Consider the following 20,752-nt stretch of genomic DNA (forward strand, 5'->3'; position numbering starts at 1 on the left):
ACGGTCGGGAATGCTCGGGTCTGTGGACCTCAAGTCAGAAGAGCATGCACATCAACGGCAAGGAGCTATTAGCAGTCCACTTGGCCTTGATGATATTGGAAAGCTTCTTCGAAACTAAGTGGTAGAGGTCAACTCAGGCAACACCACAACTTTGGCGTACATCTCCAAGCAAGGAGGCACACACTCCTTCACGCTGCTCGAGATCGCAAGGGACCTTCTCTTATGGTCAAGAATTCGAGGCATCTCCCTGTTGACGAGATTCATCCAGGGGGACTTGAACGTCTTGGCAGACTGTCTCAGTCGGAGGGGTCAGGTGATACCCACGGAATGGACCCTCCACAAGGACGTGGGCAAGAGTCTTTGGGCTACTTGGGGTCAACCCACCATAGACCTCTTTGCCTCCTCGTTGACCAAAAGGTTACCAATCTATTGCTCTCCAGTCCTAGATACAGAAGCAATCTACATAGACGCGTTTCTACTGGATTGGTCTTTTCTGGACTTATATGCATTCCCACCATTCAAGATAGTCAACAAGGTACTGCAGAAGTTCGCCTCTCACGAAGGGACAAGGTTGACGTTGGTTGCTACCCTCTGGCCCGCGAGAGAGTGGTGCACCGAGGTACTTCAATGGCTGGTAGACTTTCCAAGAAGTCTTCCTCTAACGGTAGATTTGTTACGTCAGCCCCACGTAAAGAATGCCCATCAAAGCCTCCCCGCTCTTCGTCTGACTTCCTTCAGACTATCGAAAGACTCTCAAGAGCTAGAGGCTTTTCGAAGGAGGCAGCCAGTGCGATTGCAAGAGCTAGGAGAGCTTCTACCATTAGAGTATACCAGTCGAAGTGGGAAGTCTTTCGAGACTGGTGCAAGTCAGCATCTGTGTCCTCGTCCAGTACCTCTGTAGCCCAAATCGCAGATTTTCTTTTACATCTGAGAAAGGTTCACTCCCTTTCAGCTCCCACGATTAAGGGCTACAGGAGCATGTTGGCTTCGGTCTTTCGACATAGAGGCTTAGATCTTTCCAACAATAAAGATCTCCAAGATCTCCTTAAGTCTTTTGAGACCTCTAAGGAACGTCGTTTGGCAACTCCTGGATGGAACTTAGACGTGGTCCTAAGGTTCCTCATGTCAGACAGGTTTGAGCCATTACATTCAGCCTCCCTGAAGGATCTCACCCTCAAGACACTTTTCCTAGTGTGCTTGGCTTCGGCTAAAAGGGTCAGTGAACTTCATGCCTTCAGTAAGAACATCGGCTTTTCTACAAAAAAAAAAAAAAAAAAGGCCACTTGTTCACTTCAACTTGGTTTCCTGGCCAAAAATGAACTGCCTTCTCGTCCTTGGCCTAAATCTTTTGATATTCCTTGCTTATCAGAGATCGTAGGCAACGAACTAGAGAGAGTATTATGTCCTGTTAGAGCTCTTAAGTTCGATTTAGCTCGTACTAAGTCATTACGAGGTAAATCTGAGGCATTATGGTGCTCAGTTAAGAAACCTTCATTGCCTATGTCAAAGAATGCTTTGTCATATTTTATCAGATTTTTTTAATACGAGAAGCTCATTCTCACTTGAATGAGAAAGACCGATATTTGCTTAAGGTTAAGACGCACGAAGTTAGAGATATAGCAACCTCCGTGGCCTTCAAGCAAAATAAATCTTTGCAAAGTATTATGGACGCAACTTTTTGGAGAAGCAAGTCAGTGTTCGCGTCATTTTACTTAAAAGATGTCCAGACTCTTTACGAGGACTGCTACACACTGGGTCCATTCGTTGCAGCGAGTGCAGTAGTGGGTGAGGGTTCTACCACTACATTACCCTAATTCCAATATCCTTTTTAATCTGTCTCTTGAAATGTTTTTAATATTGTTTTTTTGGGTTGTACGGAAGGCTAAGAAGCCTTTCGCATCCTGATTGATTTGGCGGGTGGTCAAAGTCATTTCTTGAGAGCGCCCAGATTAAGGGTTTGATGAGGTCCTGTTGTATGGGTTGCAGCCCTTAATACTTCAGCTCCTGGGAGTCTTTCAGCATCCTAAGAGGATCGCTGGGCTTCGTGAGGAAGACAGACTTATAAGGCAGAGTAATCGTCTAAGTCAACTTCCTTAACAGGTACCTATATATTTTGGTTTTGTTATATTGATAACTGTCAAAAACTCTTAGCTTATACGCTGTAAACTTAATTAACTCTGGTCTCTACCCACCGCCTTGGGTGTGAATCAGCTATTATATATTCACCGGCTAAGTTAAATATTTAAAAATGATATTTTAATTATAAAATAAATTTTTTAATATACTTACCCGGTGAATATATAAATTAAAGGCCCTCCCTTCCTCCCCAATAGAGACGCAGCGGGACGAGAAGAATTGAAGGGTTTGTTTAAATGCAAGAGTGGTATCTGGCCGATAGTGGCGATGGTTGGCACACCCGCAACCTTCATAGCGATCACTCGCGAGTTTTTGAGTGTGTTTTCTGTCGAGCCGCAGAGTTGCAGCTATTATATATTCACCGGGTAAGTATATTCAAAAATTTATTTTATAATTAAAATATAATTTTTCGTCATAGAGAGGTCTGGTTGGTCTCATTCTCTTGGAAAATGCCTGAAGTTTCTCAAAAAATTATCAAAAATATGCAAAAAAAAATTTAAATAGCAGTTTTTTGCAAGAACGTACCAGTACGTCCATGGGGGTAAAGGGATGAGTTTTGTGAAACGTACCAGTACGTCCTTTTGGGGGTAAAAGGGTTAGTATGCCTTTTCAAAATGGACAGGCATAGAATTTTGAAAAGAAACCTAAAAACAATCATTAACAAGGTAAATGATTAAAAATGGATGAATAAATTTATAAAATATTATAAATTCTAGGATTACTCTCATGTAACAACATACAATTTGTGGAAATACCTTCTTCTAGCTAATAAAGGCTGTGATGCAAGACACAAACTCCTTGTCATGTCAAGTAATACGTTCGCTGTTAAATAATTCACTTAAATCTTGTTACTTTTAACTTTCAAGATTCATAGAATACACATAAGATACCAACTCACTCTAAAAGAAAAATATCTAAGCTCTTAATGGAATCAACATAAAAGGGTAGCAAAGCTAATTAGTATTCATAGAATAAAATAGGATAATAAGGCTTACTCTTGGATATCCTTTGCATAGGGATCCTCAAAGTGAGAACCAAATGGTCAAATCTTCTCTGCCGAAATAAGCAAAGAATAAACATTAACATATTATTAAACAATCAAAACATGACTTTTACCTTCCATTTCACTATATTAACGTTAAACCTACTGTTCTTGCTGATAAAAAAAAAAAATAATTCATACATAATTAGAAAAGTAAAAAGAATTGCCACTTGAATTAATTAACAAAAACAGCAATTATGCAAAACAGTTAAGTACCGTATTGACATAATTGAATAAAAAATGACAAATTCGAAGATAATTTGTATTTTTCCTAACCATCCAAATCTTAGCTATTTACATTGGGTTTACCTTTTAGCATAGCTGAAATGACGAGCTAATAGTTTTTAACGAGGGTTAATTACCCCCGCGCTAGTTAGCGGGGGGTAGGGGAAGGGTAGCTTGCTACCCCTCCCCCCCCCACACCGGTGATTTACTTCACTTCACTTAGAGGTAGGACTTGACTTGGAGGCCAGGGATGGCTGGCAAATATGTGTAAATAGGTAAGGGGACTCAATCCCTCAGTGAGCAGCACTTGAGAGAAGGAGCCCCTGCACCTCACAAGTTCCTTGCTTCGCTAGGAACGAGTGGCCTACATAAGTTGTGTGTGGAGGGAGGTGTGACTCGTCCTATGAAGTTGACCTTGAGACCTTTAGATAGGAATCTAGGATAGGACGTTCCCAATACCACCTCGTCAAGGTATGGGGGACGCAACAGTATTAAGCTTAATACTAGGAGCACAAGGAAGCATGGGTTACCTGCAGAGGTCGAGGTCAGCTATGTGAAGACCAGGATGCTGCTTCCCCAAGAGAGGGGAGAATGAAGAAAGAAGTAAGGGTCAGACATACTCTTTCATTCACGCAGACTAAAACCGGGTAACAACACCCTCAATCTACTGCTACTTGTCCATAAAGGAGCCTGAGGTTAGACCAGCTGTTGTGCAGCCACCACAGGGCCGATAGAAAACGTATCGAGGCTCCTGTGGGTCACATCTTGCAGGTAGTGGGCTGTGAAGGTCGTCTGACGCTTCCAGACCCCAGCTTGAAGTACCTGTGTCACAGAGAAGTTTCTCTTGAAGGCCAGGGATGTAGCAACAGCCCCTGACATCGTGTGCCCTAGGGCAACGTGACGGAGGAGGGTCTGGATTCAAGGCATGGTGGATAACCCTTTGAATCCAAGCTGAGATGGTGTTCCTGGTGACCCTCCTCTTCATCCTGCCTGTGCTCACAAACAATGCTCGCACATGAGGACGGACTGCAGCCGTTCTCTTCAAATAGTGCCTCAGACACCTCACTGGACATAGTAGCAGCTGGTCTGGGTCGCTTGTTACAGAGCGGAGACTCGCGATCCTGAAAGAGTCGAACCGAGGATCCGGCACCCCAGGATTCTGAGTCTTGGCTACAAACTCAGGGACGAACCTGAACGTTACCTCCCCCCATCCCCTTGAATGGGCGATGTCGTACGAGAGACCATGAAGTTCACTAACCCGCTTGGCCGAATCCAAAGCGAGCAGGAAAGCCGTCTTCCAAGACAGGTGGCGATCGGAGGCCTGGCGTAATGGTTCGAAGGGAGGTCTCTTAAGAGCCCTGAGGACCTGAACCACGTTCCAAGGAGGAGGTCTCACTTCCGACTGGGGGCAGGTAAGCTCATAGCTACGTATGAGTAGAGAGAGTTCTAACGAGGAAGAAATATCCATGCCTTTCAGCCTGAAGGCCAAGCTTAAGGCTGAGCGATAGCCTTTCACTGCCGAGACAGAAAGGCGCATTTCCTCCCGCAGATAAACGAGGAAGTCCGCTATTGCTGGAATAGTGGCATCGAGTGGAGAGATACCCCTCCCACGACACCAACCACAAAAGACTCTCCACTTCGCCTAGTAGACTCCCTCAGAGGACCTTCACAGGTGCCGAGACATTCTCTCCGCAACCTGTTGCGAAAAGCCTCTCTCTGTGAGGAGACGCTGGATAGTCTCCAGGCGTGAAGCCGAAGCGAGGCCATGGCCTTGTGAGGGACGTTGGAGTGGGGTTGTCTGAGAAGCTCGTGTCGTGGAGGAAGTTCCCTCGGGAGCTCTGTCAGGAGCTGCAGAAGGTCCGGGAACCATTTCGCGTGATGCCATAGCGGAGCTACCAGAGTCATCGAACAGTTGACCGATAGTCTGGTCCTGTTGAGCACCCTTCTCATCAGACAGAACGGTGGGAAGGCGTACACGTCGATGTTGTCCCACCGTTGCTGGAAAGCATCTTGCCAGAGTGCCTTGGGGTCCGGGACTGGGGAGCAGTACAGAGGCTGCTTGAAATTCAACGCTGTCGCGAACAGGTCCACGGTCGGGGAACCCCACAAAGTCAGGACTTTGTTGGCTATCTGAGGATCCAAAGACCACTCAGTACTCACTATCTGCGAGGCCCTGCTCAGACTGTCGGCGAGCACATTCCTCTTGCCAGGAATGAAGCGAGCTGATAGTGTTATCGAGTGGACTTCGGTCCACCTCAGAATCTCTACTGCAAGATGGGATAGCTGCTGCGAAAAAGTGCCTCCCTGCTTGTTGATATAAGCCACTACCGTGGTGTTGTCGCTCATCACCACCACGGAGTGACCCGCCAGGGTACGTTGGAACTGCTGAAGAGCCAGAAAGACAGCCTTCAATTCTAGCAGGTTGATGTGCAGGCACTTTTCTGATTCTGACCAAAGGCCTGAGGTCCTCTGGTTCAGAACGTGCGCCCCCCACCCTTCTTTTGACGCGTCCGAAAACAGAGTCAATTCCGGGGGGAGGACGAGAAGACTCACTCCCTTCCGCAGGTTCTCGTCGACCAGCCACCACCGCAAGTCCGTCCGTTCCAAAGATCCTATCGGGATCAGAATGTCCGGGGAATCGGATCCTTGATTCCACCGGGACTTGAGCCGCCACTGCAGGGATCTCATCCTGAGGCAGCTGTTTGGAACCAGACGAGCCAGGGAGGACAGGTGACCTAAGAGACGCAACTACGACTGGGCGGGGAGCTCTTCTCGCCTGAGGAAGGGTTCCGCCACCCTCCTCAGCCTTGCTATCCGGTCGTCTGATGGAAAGGCTTTGTGGAGATTGGTGTCTATCAGCATGCCTAGATAAACCAGTCGTTGGGACGGCTGCAGAGAGGACTTCTCGAGGTTTACCACGATCTCCAGATCCTGGCAAAGACCTAGAAGCCTGTCTTGGTGCCGAAGAAGGGTCGACTCCGAGTCTGCTAGGATCAGCCAGTCGTCCAGATAACGAAGGAGACGAATGCCGTTCCTGTGCGCCCAAGATGAAATCAGGGTGAACACTCTGGTGAACACCTGAGGAGCTGTGGAGAGACCGAAACACAGCACCTCGAACTGGTAGATCTTGTCGTCTAGGCAGAATCTTAGGTACTCCCTGGAAGACGGATGGATTGGGATCTGGAAGTACGCGTCCTTTAGATCCAGTGTGCACATGATGTCTTGTGGTCTCACCGCAAGTCTGACCGTGTCCGCTGTCTCCATGCTGAACCGGGTTTGCTTGACAAACCCGTTCAGAGCTGAGAGGTCGATGACAGGTCTCCAGCCTCCAGACGCCTTCTTTACAAGAAAGAGTAGACTGAAGAAGCCTGGGGAGCCGTCGACGACCTCCTGGAGAGCACCCTTCTTGAGCATGGTCTCGACTTCGGCCCGAAAGGCCAGCCCTTTGCCGATCCCTTGGCATAGGAGCTCAACGGACACTGGATTCGCTGTCAGGGGAGGTTGAGATGTTGTGAACGGGACGCGATAGCCTTGGCCGATCACTGAAACCGTCCAAGCATCGGCCCCGTGTTGCTGCCACCTGTGGACGCAACGCTGAAGGCATCCCCCCACAGGTGGACACGCAGGGGGACTGCCACCCCTAGGGCTTGCGGCCGCGGCCGCTACCCCTAAGAGTCTTGCCTCCCCTGGAGGACTTGCCGCCCCTCTTGACCTTGGGTGGAAAGGGCTGGGGCTTAGACACCACTTTCTTAACTGCCGGTGCCTGCTTCGGAGCCTTACGAGGCTGCTGCTGCTGTTGCTGCGGAGCTGGAGGCTTATAGGGCCGAGCTGTAAGGGCCCTATGGAGGAGGGAGTCCGTGCTAGATTTCCTCCACCTCTCAGCCGTTCGCTCCATATCCTGTGGCTCGAACAGATTCTCCCCAAGAAGGGAAGCATGTCTGAGCCTACACACATCCACTGCGGGGACCTTCGGATGGAATCTCTCGGTCACCGCATCGCGCCGCTTCAACACCGAGTTGGCCCACAGGGTGGTGACCTGGTGTGGCAAGAACTCGATGGAGCGGGTGCCCGAGAGTAAGAAGGTCTCCAGAGCCTTCCTATTGGTCTCCTTAGACAAGTCCTCGGAGCGCAATAGGATGCCCAGAGTTCCTAGCCATAAATCCAACCACGAAGTGGCCTGCATGGCGCACTTTGCGACCTTCTCATGGCTCAGGATCTCCGACGCCGAGAACGACACCTGCCGGGCAGAGAGCTTCTCAAGAGGAACTCCCTTCGCCAGCTCCTCCACGGAGTGATGGAGAGGAAGAGCGAGACTGGACTCACCCAAGATCTCAAAATACCTCCTCTGCTGGAGACGAGGAGGAGTGATGAGTTTGTTCCTGGCAGAGGAACGACTGGAGGAGGCAAGAATCGCGAGCTGGGCGTTGGCCCTGGCTCTGGCACTCTTCAGACCCCGAGACCAGGGCAGAGCCGCACTGGACTTAGGGGCTTTCCGAACGTCGAACACTTCGTCCAAGACTGTGTCCTTGCCTTCTCGGGGGGCGATCACGGGGTCCATGAATCCGTTGAGTTGCCTCATCAGGCTCAGCACCTGCCAGAAGGCATGTTCAGATTCCTGCTGATCTCCTTGTGGGCTGGCAGCGAAGTCTCCTGTCCCCGGAATCTCTTCCTGGGGCGAAGCGTGGACGTTCCCCTGGGGAGCCGCGGGTTCCTGGCGAATCCTCGAAGATGATTTCGGGATGGTCTTGGGGTCCTTGGGTTCCCTCCTGGGAGGGATACAGGATCCCAACAAAGAGGTTTGAAGAGCCCATTCCGCACGAGACGATTCTCCTCCATGAAGAGAAGGCTCCCCCCTTGGTGCTGAGGGGAAGACTATCGCTTCACTGGACTCACCCGAGGACGGAAAAGCCTCGTCCATGGGAGAAGGAGAAAACGCTCGAGCAGGGGAAGGGGCCTTCCCGACAGACCTCTTAGGAACCAACTTCTCCCTGGGGGAAGTCACCACGAAGTCCACTCCTCTCTTTCTCTTCAGCGTAGGTGAGGCAGCCGTTGGTTTGTTGCCCTGATCGGCGAGTGCTGGCTTCATTACCCTCACTAACGCCCGCATCAGAGGACCAAACCAAGTCTGTTGTTCCACGGAATCCTCGCTGGAGGGAAAGGGATCAGGCGATCCTTCGGAGTGGACACCACTGGACCTACCAGAAAAGGAAAGGGGGGAGAAAGATGCACTGACCTCTCTGAAGTGTCTTCCCTGTCCTGCACAACAGTCCTGCGTTTTGATGGAGGCGATCCAGAGCGCTGTCTGGGAACACGCGTTCCTGCTGCTATCATTGGCTGTAAAATTCAGCGCAAACGGTGGTCGCGCGAAGGCAAACGGTCGCGAGGGCGTACAGGCGAACGAGCGCGTGGGCGAGCCGGGGAACGAATGCGTTGGCGCGATGGCGAGGGAACGCGTTGCCGCGTGGGTGAGAGAGAACGCTCCAAAGATTGCTGGCGACGTTGGTCAGGAGACCTGTAGCGCGAGGGAGAGTGATTGCGAGCAGGCGATCGGTGATACGCTGGCGAACGCTGGTGCGCAGGCGAGCGATGGCGCTTTGGCGCATGGTAACGCGTTGGCGAGCGATAGCGCGTAGGTCGCGCAGGCGAACGATCACGCGAGGGCGAGCTAGCAGAGGGCGAACCATGTCCTTCCAGAATCTCTGGGCGACGGCACGTTGGAGACCGCATGCGCGCAGGCGATAAGTCACGCGGGCGATCCGGAGATCGCCGATGTTCAGGTGATCGCTGACGCGTAGGAGAACGCTGACGAGCAGGCGATTGTTGAATCGTCTGTGAACGCTGGCGAGCTGGTGATCGCTGGCGAGCAAGAGGGCGACGTGTGGAATCCTGTGAGGGAACAGTTGGCGCGGCGCGTTCACAAACAGGAACAAGAAGCGCGTGGGCGAACATGTGCTTTAGAAACACGCGCTGGAGAACGCGGGCGATGTTGTGCAGGAACAAGCTGAGGATCGTGAGAGCGCTCAGGAGACTGATGGCGCGCAGAGCGCCCAACAGGGACTGCAGGATATTCAGAGACCACAGGGGAGCGCTGGCGAGCAAGAGGGCGATGCTACTCAGAAGAGCGCTGACGAGCAGGAGAGCGCTGACGAGCAGGAGAGCGCCTGTGCGCTAACACTGCAGAAGGGTGAGCAGGGGAACGCTGGCGCGCTGGGCGCTCTTCAGGAACAACAGGTTGAAGGATGTCCTCAGGAGAACGCTGGCGAGAAGAAGGGCGAACATCAGGAGAGCGCCGGCGAACAGGTGAGCGCTGACGAGCAGGAGAGCGCTGACAAGCAGGAGAGCGCTGACGAGCAGGAGAGCGCCTGTGCGCTAACACTGCACGTGTAAGGGAAGAATCGTTTTGCCCCGAAGGGACCGTTGCCCGTCGGGTGACGAGGTCAGGAAGCTGAACATCTGCCCCAGAAGGTGAAGTTCTAGCAGGAGTAGGAGACCGATCCCCAGAGAGGTCTAATGAAGCTGGAGCTGTAGGCTGTTTACGGCGAGGAGAGTCCCCTTCGGAAGAAGAAGATCCAAAAAGGCGCCTCTTAACACCCTTATAAGGAGATGGGAGGCCCTTGTGACGCAGCAGACGGTGAGCCTTATGGTGAAGGCAGCCACGAGGAAGATCATCAGGACCATCAGTCCTCCGAAGGGGAGTCTCAGTCAAGGCACTCCCCTTAGAGGGAAGCTGGACAGCAGAAGAGCCCGTAGGACTCTCTTCCCCCTTTGAAGGACGAACGGAAGGGGGAGGAGAGCCGTCAGCACCAACATCCCAACTGCACCTGCAGAGGATTGCCCCGCCCCGTCGGAGGCCTCTGCCACCACGACGTCGACGATAGACAGAGGGTCTACCTCTGCTATCACCGGCGACTGCTTAACGGCGGCTCCCAACTGGACAAGGTCAATCAGGGCAACCCTGGAGGGCAAGCCCTTAAGCCCCAGGGAAGCCCAAATCTGTAAAAGATCATCATTAGACAGTGATTCATCAATAACCTCCCCCGGAGGAGGAGGGAGAACCGCCCCGCTATGGGAGGCGACGCCCTCTCCCCCCACCCAAGGTCGGGAAACAGAACTAGGGCCTGCACTACCACTCGGCTGACTCTCCTTAGGAGCCGAACGAGGGGGAGCTTCGGAGGAGGTTTGGGCGGCGAAAGAAGAGTCCCGAGAACCTTCCTCCTTCAAGGCAACCCTGGAAGGAGAACGGTCTCTCTTGGACTTCTTCTTACGCCGGCGGCCAAACCTCTCCCACTGGGAGGCCGACCACTCCCTACACTCACTACCCATAGTTTCCTGATCACACAGTCTGCCTCGACACTGCGGGCAAAGGGTGTGAGGATCCGTATCCGTGGCCGAGATAAAGGTACCACAAGGGCGGCCGGCAATTCCAGGGCACATACGCATTGCAAAAATAAAGGTGGTCAACTTCTAACACACACACACACACTGTAGAGAAAAAGCAGAAAAAAGATTAAAGGCTGTCAACGAGGACGATGGACAGCCGCAGCCAAAAGTGAAGTGAAGCAAATCACCGGTGTGTGGGGGGGGAGGGGTAGCAAGCTACCCTTCCCCTACCCCCCGCTAACTAGCGTGGGGGTAATTAACCCTCGTTAAAAACTATTAGCTTGTCATTTCAGCTACGCTAAAAGGTAAACCCAATGTAAATAGCGTGGTTTGTATTTCGGTTAAGGAACAAATAAGTTTTGCAACAATTATTATTACACAGAAATTTACAAAAAGTGTCATCAAAGTAATTATAATCATGATCATAAATAATTTATGCCAGCTTTTTCCTTGGTAGAGTTTTTTTCCTGCTTTCTTCTATCTCGTAATCTTTGATCCATTTCATTTGAGTTATTTCAGTTCATAGTCCATCCATGCCATTACCTTCACACTATGTAAGATTCCTTATGAACTGTCTGAAGTCATGATTAAGTCTCATCTAGGAGATCACCAAATAAGCTACGAATCTTCTGAAGCTCCTAATAAGTTCCTTGACAAAAAAGAAGTTTGTAGAGTTGGGTACTTTGGTAAGCAAAATCCAGTAATGATGACTCGTTTCTATTTAAAGGCAAAAACGGTAAAAGTTTGCCGCTATTCCACTTTAAACTCTATTTTTATGGGAAGATATCAGCTGCAGAGGAGGATCAGCTCATTTGGTCATGCAGTAAAAAATTAAGTTCACCAAAAAGAGCAATTATTCAAGTCTAACCATCGCTGACTGCAAGTTTTCTATGGATTATACATAAGTTGAAAGTACAACTTGCACTTTGGACTCACAAAACTGGGACAGAAGTCTCCCCTGAACTCTAATTACGGCTTCGATCATTATTCCTAGTAATTCGGCATAGGTGTTGTACACTTATGGTTTTACTTAAAGTACTGTATAGGCAAACGTTCTATAAAATTAAATGCACTTTGAAATAACATGGTAAGACAACAATAAAAATACTATTGTAAAAGTGTTGCAAACAAAGAAACTATTCTCAAACTTACAAATTCTTGTAGTGAAGAACTGAAGTCTTCATTTCATTTAAGGACTCTTCCATTTGCTGCCGTAGCTTTTCAGCATCAGCCTGTTGGTGCTTAATTGTGGATCGCAGGCCAGCTACCAGCATCATGTGTTCTTCCTATTACACGAGGGAGAAAAGGATACCTTGGTACAGTACAAACATGTGCCACATTAATTTCTAAATATAATCCCAAATATTCCATACTACTTAATTCCACGCATTCATAAAATGTAATTACCGGACTGAAAATATTTATACTATAGAAATAAGCTTATACTGTACTATATAGGGAACACAGAAATTTGGTCTGGAAAATACCATTAAGGAACTAAGAATCTACATAGAAATGATTATACTGTACTTTACTTACAGTCATTAAATTCAACTGCTGTTCTTGAATGCAGTAATTATTTCTGATTTCCTGTAGCGATGACTCAAGATTCAGGTTTTCTTTAGTTAATTCTTGTATGCAATTCTCTAACTGAGAAACTCTGAAAAGTAAAGAAAAATAGGTATTATGCAGATGTAGAGAAAATTTTAATTTCAAAATACAGAACTATCAGTGAAAGTCACATACATGTAAATAATAATTATCCCAAATTCCCACTCATTAGTCATATTAATTTTGAGTAAGCCTTTGGCAATAAATTAGATTGCTGAATTAATTTTAAACCAAATTTTGAGGGTCTAGCCAAACATTAGGACAAATGAAATGCTATTTTATTGAAATTATAAAAGGGATTTTGACGAAGGAAAAATCTATTTCTGGGCGAGGGACCTGTGTCGCTCAGTGAAATGCTCCTTATAGCACCATTTCTAACGTATAAATACTGTTAAATATACCAGAGAAAAAAGTTGCATGGAAGGCCAGGAATAAATCCAGCTCGCTCACCCTTATAGGGTGGCGGTATAGAAACTGGGGCGTGTTAGAACCACTACCAGAGGTCCCTTACCAATTAAGTCTTCTCCTTCCTCAATATCCCCCGATACTACGAGGTGCCGTTCTACATCCGACTACTGCCCGCTACCACGGCTACCGCCCCACCCCCCCCACCCCCACCACTACCCACGCTTCTTCCCTCATTTCTTTTCTAGCACCGTGATAACCACACGCGTTTGTAAAAAGTTAATGATCTTTTGGTGCAAACTAAACAGACTGCAGTAACCAATGCTGTAATGAACTTCAGCGATAAGATTATGAATAGACCGAATAACTTACTTTGAATCAGATGAATGCTGGGCATCTATTAGCTGCTTTTGAAGTTTCTTAATAGTCTTCTTATCCTCTTGATCCTGCTTCTTCAACATTTCTGATGCCCTTTCTTTGTCCAACCTAAAAAATAACTTTTAAACTATACTTTTGTACTAGAAGTTTAAGAAATTTTTTATGTATAAAAGTCAGTCTTTTAATGTAAATAACCTCTTACTGTAGAAGTAAACACATCAGTCAGTTTGTAAATTTTGTGATGTATACAAGCCAGTCTTTTAAAACTATCACAAAATATCATTTCATCAATGGAATGTTTAAACTTACAGAACTGCAATTATGAGCATGGTATAATATATTAAAGGCATACTCAATCTTGAGCTTCATTTCATTTATCAATCAAAATAATAGATTGCCATAATACTAGAAGGCTTAACATAGCTTAACCCTTTTACCCCCAAAGGACATACAGGTACGTTTCACAAAACTCATCCCTTTACCCCCATGGACGTACCGGTACGTCCTTGCAATAAACTGCTATTTGCATTTTTTTTTTTTTTTTTTGCATATTTTTGATAATTTTTTGAGAAACTTTAGGCATTTTCCAAGAGAATGAGACCAACCTGACCTCTCTATGACAAAAATTAAGGCTGTTAGAGCAATTTAAAAACAAAATATACTGCAAAATGTGCTTGAAAAAAAATAACCCCTGGGTGTTAAAGGTTGCAACGTTCCAAATATCCTGGGGGTAAAAGGGTTAATCTAATTGAAAAATTCTTATTCTGGGAGCAATCACTTACAGTATCTCTGTAGCATTTGCTTCAGCTTGAGCCAGACAATGCTTTAGGGTTGCTATTTCCGAGTTGCCCCATTCTTTAGTGATGTCAAGGTTTCTCTGCAGACCCAACAGCCTGCAAGGTGAAAAATTATCGAACTGCTGTGGAGATTCAAACATTTTAGATATTCATAGATTAAGAAAAACTATTAGAATAATTAAGTATATGTCCTTAAAAGACACCATAAAATAAGCAAGATCAGAATATGTAATAAATATTGTTTAATATAAACACAAGAAATTTTGTCTTATTTCTGATAGTTAAAATAAAACTACATAGATTCTAACCTTGCTTCATGTTCAGTCACCATTTTCTGTAAAGTTTCTCTTTCCTGTTCTTGACATTGCAACTCATGTTCAAGATTTTTGCTGTGAGCCACTTTTCTACTCAACTCTCCCAGAAGTAACACCAAAGCTGATTCTGCATCTTCTAATGTTCTCCCTACACTCCGCCTGCAAGTACTCCACATATTTCAATACAAACTGACAAGGCATGGACTGAAAGAATATGCTTCCAAAGAAAATTGACCATAAACAGCCAAACTTGAAAATCTTGAACCTTGCCTCCCATGTTCTTAATTCCATTCACAATTTTTTAATCCTTATGGTAATTCCAAAATAATTTCACATCAGAAGCAAGAAACAAAGGTGGATAAATCATATTATTATAGGAATGTCACAGTTAGATAGCATACTAGTTTAGGGTAAATACTGTATGAAATCCAAGCCACACTTAATACAACTTACACTTCAATAAGTTGAGTTGACAGCGTAAGAAAGAAAACAGATGAGGGAAAAAACTAAAGAATTTGAATCCAATTACAAAAACAGAAAAATTAAGCTACATCAGAAAAGTATTGGCAAAAAGCTAATCATAGTCATTCAAGTACATTTAACTTCTGAAAAATAAAGAGATTACCTCTCTCTCTCTTTTAAATGAGGTGGAAACAGATGGGCTCATTCCTAAAAACTGAGAACGCTCCTGTTCACCTAAGCAGTAAATTGGGTACCAAGCTGTCAGCCAACCATTGTAGGTTGCAGCTAGGGTGGAGAGAGAGAGAGAGAGAGAGAGAGAGAGAGAGAGAGAGAGAGAGAGAGAGAGAGAGAGAGAGAGAGAGAGAGAGAGAGAGAGATTGTATATGTTGTTAGTGACAGGACGTCTCCTATGGTAGTGATGGTGATAGTGTTAGAGAGAGAGAGAGAGAGAGAGAGAGAGAGAGAGAGAGAGAGAGAGAGAGAGAGAGAGAGAGAGAGAGAGAGAGAGAGTACATAACTTTTTCTATTATAACACTTGAATACCATAAAAAGAGAGGAGGGGTAAAATCCCACACATATTCTCTCTCTCTCTCTCTCTCTCTCTCTCTCTCTCTCTCTCTCTCTCTCTCTCTCTCTCTCTCTCTCTCTCTCTCTCTCTCTCTCTCTCTCTCTCTCTCTCTCTCTCTCTCTCTCCTAAAATGTTATTTTTATTAATAAAATAAATTTTTGAATATACTTACCCGGTGATTATATAAGCTGCAGCTCTGCTGCCCGACAGAAAAACTCTACGGTCAAAATACGCCAGCGATCGCTATGCAGGAGGGGGTGTACATCAACAGCGCCATCTGTCGAGCAGGTACTTAGTACTCCATGTAAACAAAGAACCAATTTTCTCCTCGGTCCACTGGGTCTCTATTGGGGAGGAAGGGAGGGTCCTTTAATATATAATCACCGGGTAAGTATCTTCAAAAATTTATTTTATTAATAAAAATAACATTTTTCAATATTAAACTTAGCCGGTGATTATATAAGCTGATTCACACCCAGGGGGGTGGGTAGAGACCAGCATTATATGTTTACATTATTATGAGCTAAGTATTTTGTATTTCATTTTAGCAGTTATTCAAAATAACAAACATAAAATAAATAAGTACCTGGTAAGGAAGTCGACTTGAACAATTACTCTGCCTTTTTAAGTACGTTTTCCTTACTGAGCCTCGCGATCCTCTTAGGATGCTGAGCGACTCCTAGGAGCTGAAGTATCAAGGGTTGCAACCCATACTAAAGGACCTCATCAAAACCTCTAATCTAGGCGCTTCTCAAGAAAAGAATTTGACCACCCGCCAAATCAACCAGGATGCGAAAGGCTTCTTAGCCTTCCGGACAACCCAAAAAACAACAATAAAAAAACATTTCAAGAGAAAGATTAAAAAGGTTATGGAATTAGGGGAATGTAGTGGTTGAGCCCTCACCCACTACTACACTCGCTGCTACGAATGGTCCCAGGGTGTAGCAGTTCTCGTAAAGAGACTGGACATCTTTAAGATAAAAAGACGCGAACACTGACTTGCTTCTCCAATAGGTTGCGTCCATTATACTCTGCAGAGATCTATTTTGTTTAAAGGCCACTGAAGTTGCGACAGCTCTAACTTCATGTGTCCTTACCTTCAGCAAAGCATGGTCTTCCTCATTCAGATGGGAATGAGCTTCTCGTATCAACAGTCTGATATAATAGGAAACTGCATTCTTTGACATAGGTAAAGAAGGTTTCTTAATAGCACACCATAAAGCTTCTGACTGTCCTCGTAAAGGTTTAGTTCGTCTTAAATAGAACTTAAGAGCTCTAACAGGGCATAACACTCTTTCTAGTTCATTTCCAACCAAATTAGAAAGGCTTGGAATATCGAACGATTTCGGCCAAGGACGAGAAGGTAGTTCGTTTTTGGCTAGAAAACCAAGCTGTAAAGAACATGTAGCCGTTTCAGATGAAAATCCGATGTTCCTGCTGAAGGCGTGTATCTCACTGACTCTTTTAGCTGTTGCTAAGCAGACGAGGAAAAGTGTCTTTAAAGTGAGATCTTTAAAGGAGGCTGATTGTAGTGGCTCGAACCTTTCTGACATAAGGAATCTTAGTACCACGTCTAAATTCCAACCTGGTGTGGCCAAACGACGCTCCTTCGAGGTCTCAAAAGACTTAAGGAGGTCCTGTAGATCTTTGTTGTTAGAAAGATCTAAGCCTCTGTGACGGAAGACTGCTGCCAACATGCTTCTGTAACCTTTGATTGTGGGAGCTGAAAGAGATCTTTCCTTCCTCAGGTATAATAGGAAGTCAGCTATTTGGGTTACAGAGGTACTGGTTGAGGATACTGATACCGACTTGCACCAGCTTCGGAAGACTTCCCACTTCGACTGGTAGACTCTAAGAGTGGATGTCCTCCTTGCTCTAGCAATCGCCCTGGCTGCCTCCTTCGAAAAGCCTCTAGCTCTCGAGAGTCTTTCGATAGTCTGAAGGCAGTCAGACGAAGAGCGTGGAGGCTTGGGTGTACCTTCTTTACGTGTGGCTGACGTAGAAGGTCCACTCTTAGAGGAAGAGTTCTGGGAACGTCCACCAGCCATTGAAGTACCTCGGTGAACCATTCTCTCGCGGGCCAGAGGGGAGCAACTAACGTCAACCTTGTCCCTTCGTGAGAGGCGAACTTCTGCAGTACCTTGTTGACAATCCTGAACGGGGGGAATGCATAAAGGTCTAGATGGGACCAATCCAGTAGAAAAGCATCTATATGAACTGCTGCTGGGTCCGGGATTGGCGAGCAATAATTTGGGAGCCTCTTGGTCATCGAGGTTGCAAAGAGATCTATGGTAGGTTGGCCCCATGTGGCCCATAGTCTCTTGCACACATTCTTGTGAAGGGTCCATTCTGTTGGGATGATTTGACCCTTCCGACTGAGGCAGTCCGCCATGACATTCATGTTGCCTTGAATGAACCTCGTTACTAGAGACAGGTTTAGATCTCTTGACCAGGTGAGGAGGTCCCTTGCGATCTCGTACAACGTCATAGAATGGGTCCCTCCTTGCTTGGAGATGTACGCCAAGGCCGTGGTGTTGTCTGAGTTCACCTCCACCACCTTGCCTAGAAGGAGGGACTTGAAGCTTTTCAAGGCCAGATGAACTGCCAGTAGCTCCTTGCAGTTGATATGTAACGCTCTTTGATTCGAGTTCCAAGTTCCCGAGCATTCCCGACCGTCTAATGTCGCACCCCAGCCCGTGTCCGATGCGTCCGAGAAGAGAACGTGGTTGGGGGTCTGAACAGCCAGGGGCAGACCCTCTCTGAGGTAGATGTTGTCCTTCCACCAAGTCAGTGATGACTTCATCTTCTCGGAAATGGGGATCGAGACCGCTTCTAGCGTCTTGTCCTTTCTCCAGTGAACAGCTAGGTGAAATTGAAGGGGACGGAGGTGCAGTCTCCCTAACGCAATGAACTGGTCCAGGGATGAAAGCGTCCCTATCAGACTCATCCACTGTCTGACTGAACATCGGTCCTTCTTTAGCATGTTCTGGATGCATCCTAGGGCTTGACTTGTTCTGGGGGCCGACGGAAAAGCCCGAAAAGCTTGACTGTGAATCTCCATCCCTAAGTACACTATAGTTTGGGATGGGACCAGTTGGGACTTTTCCATATTGACCAGGAGACCCAATTCCTTGGTCAGATCTAGAGTCCACTTTAGATTCTCCAGACAGCGACGACTGGAAGAAGCTCTTAGAAGCCAGTCGTCCAAATAGAGGGAGGCTCTGATGTCCGCTAAATGCAGGAATTTGGCAATATAACTCATCAGTTTCGTAAAGACAAGAGGCGCCGTGCTTAGGCCAAAGCACAGGGCTTGAAACTGGTAGACAACCTTCCCGTAAACGAACCTTAGAAAAGGTTGGGAATCTGGGTGGATGGGGACGTGAAAGTAAGCGTCCTTTAGGTCTAAAGAGACCATCCAGTCTTCCTTCCTGACCGCTGCTAGCACAGACTTTGTCGTCTCCATGGCGAACGTCTGCTTTGTGACAAAGACATTCAGAGCACTGACGTCTAGCACCGGTCTCCACCCTCCTGTCTTCTTTACCACTAAGAAGAGACGGTTGTAGAAGCCCGGGGATTGATGGTCCCGGACTTTGACTACCGCTCCCTTTTCTAGTAAGAGAGACACCTCTTGCTTCAAAGCTAGTCTCTTGTCCTCCTCTCTGTACCTGGGAGAGAGGTCGATGGGAGACGTTGCTAGAGGGGGCTTGCGCATAAACGGGATCTTGTACCCTTCTCTGAGCAACTTCACAGATTGTGCATCTGCGCCCCTGTTCTCCCAGGACTGCCAGTAGTTCTTGAGTCTGGCTCCCACTGCTGTCTGAAGAAGGTGGCAGTCAGACTCTGCCTTTAAAGGACTTGGTACCTTTCTTCTTAATTCCACGTCTCCCTTCGGCACGAGCACCTCCTCTGCTGGAGGCTCTGCCACGAAAGGGCGGAATGAATCTGGACGCTGGAGTGTCCATCCTGGGTCTAGACACGGGAGGCAAAGGGGTGGCTTTGCGGGCAGATGACCCAACCAGGTCATGCGTGTCTTTTTGAATCAAGGAGGCAGCAATCTCCTTGATCAACTCCTCTGGGAAAAGGCACTTTGATAGAGGGGCAAACATAAGTTCCGATCTCTGACATTGTGTTACTCCAGCTGACAAGAAGGAGCAAAGGTTTTCCCGTTTCTTGAGGACCCCGGAAACGAACGAAGCCGCAAGCTCACTGGAACCGTCCGTATGGCCTTGTCCATGCAGGACATAATGAGCATGGAAGTTTCCTTGTCAGAAGGGGAGGTCTTCCTGCTCAACGCTCCCAAACACCAATCCAAAAAGTTAAAAACCTCGAAGGCTCTGAACACTCCTTTCATCAGATGGTCTAAGTCTGAAGGAGTCCAACAAATCTTGGAGCGTCTCATGGCTAGCCTGCGGGGAGAGTCTACTAGACTTGAGAAGTCGCCCTGGGCAGAGGCAGGAACTCCCAAGCCGAGAACTTCTCCCGTGGCATACCAGACGCTCGATCTGGAAGCGAGTTTCGCAGGGGGAACAAGAATGCTGTCTTCCCAAGGTGCTTTTTGGACTGCATCCAATCTCCCAACACTCTTAAAGCTCTCTTAGACGAGCGGGCGAGGACGAGCTTCGTAAAGGCAGGCGCGGATGACTGCGTGCCTAAAGCGAACTCAGATGGAGGAGAGCGTGGGGCTGCAGAAACAAACTGATCAGGATACATCTCCTTGAACAGTGCAAGAACTTTCCTAAAGTCCAAGGAGGGAGGCGTGGTCTTGGGTTCGTCGATGTCCGTATGCGGGTCGTCAAAGTGTGCAGCGTCGTCATCATCAGAGAGTCCATCGTCTGAATACTGAGGAGGAAGCGGCAAAGGAGTAGGAATTGGCTGGTCAGCTGAGTCCGGCAGCACGGGTGCATGCGTGACTGCACTGGACGCAACGTCATGGAACTGTTGGCCAGTCTGTGAGCTGGCAACAACCATAGCAGCGCGAGGGCGCAAAGCGTCTACTCCTGACTGTCTAGTCTGCTGTGGGCGAGTAGCGGTAACCACACTGGGTTGCGGAGGTTGACGCACCGCGTCAAAACAAAACAACTTAGGTTGTTGTTGTAACTCGCGAACGTCAACGGAGGGTTCCGTGCGTCGCTGAACGTCAACATGCGGCTGGCAGGGTACACTGGGCATGGGTGGCGGGACTCTCACAGCTGGAGTGCGGGAGAAGGTAGCCTCAGCATCCACTGGACGCACAACCGTGGTTGGTTGTAGGCTAACGGGTGGTGCAGCGTCAACCTTCTCCGCACGAAAGTCCTGCATTAATGACGTTAACTGCGTCTGCATGGTCTGCAGCAAAGACCACTTAGGGTCTACAGTAGCAGGTGCGGCAACAGACGGTGTTACTGCCTGTTGCGGTACCGCTTTGCCTCTCTTAGGAGGTGTGCCGTCATCGGAA

The 20,752-nt window shown here is 47.6% G+C and overlaps 1 protein-coding gene across 1 annotated transcript in view; it reads right to left on the reverse strand.

Moving 5' to 3' along the window:
* Positions 1-20,752, reverse strand: part of LOC137657880 (putative leucine-rich repeat-containing protein DDB_G0290503) — a 97,967-nt gene that overhangs the window by 36,285 nt on the left and 40,930 nt on the right. The window contains exons 8-12 of the mRNA XM_068392489.1: positions 14,283-14,447; positions 13,960-14,070; positions 13,172-13,285; positions 12,323-12,443; positions 11,936-12,069 (exon numbers count right to left, since the gene is read on the reverse strand). Of these exons, the coding sequence (XP_068248590.1) occupies positions 11,936-12,069; positions 12,323-12,443; positions 13,172-13,285; positions 13,960-14,070; positions 14,283-14,447 (645 nt within the window). The remainder of the gene's footprint in view (positions 1-11,935; positions 12,070-12,322; positions 12,444-13,171; positions 13,286-13,959; positions 14,071-14,282; positions 14,448-20,752) is intronic.

The sequence above is a fragment of the Palaemon carinicauda genome, chromosome 18 (genome assembly GCF_036898095.1).
Source record: "Palaemon carinicauda isolate YSFRI2023 chromosome 18, ASM3689809v2, whole genome shotgun sequence".
NCBI lineage: Eukaryota > Metazoa > Arthropoda > Malacostraca > Decapoda > Palaemonidae > Palaemon > Palaemon carinicauda.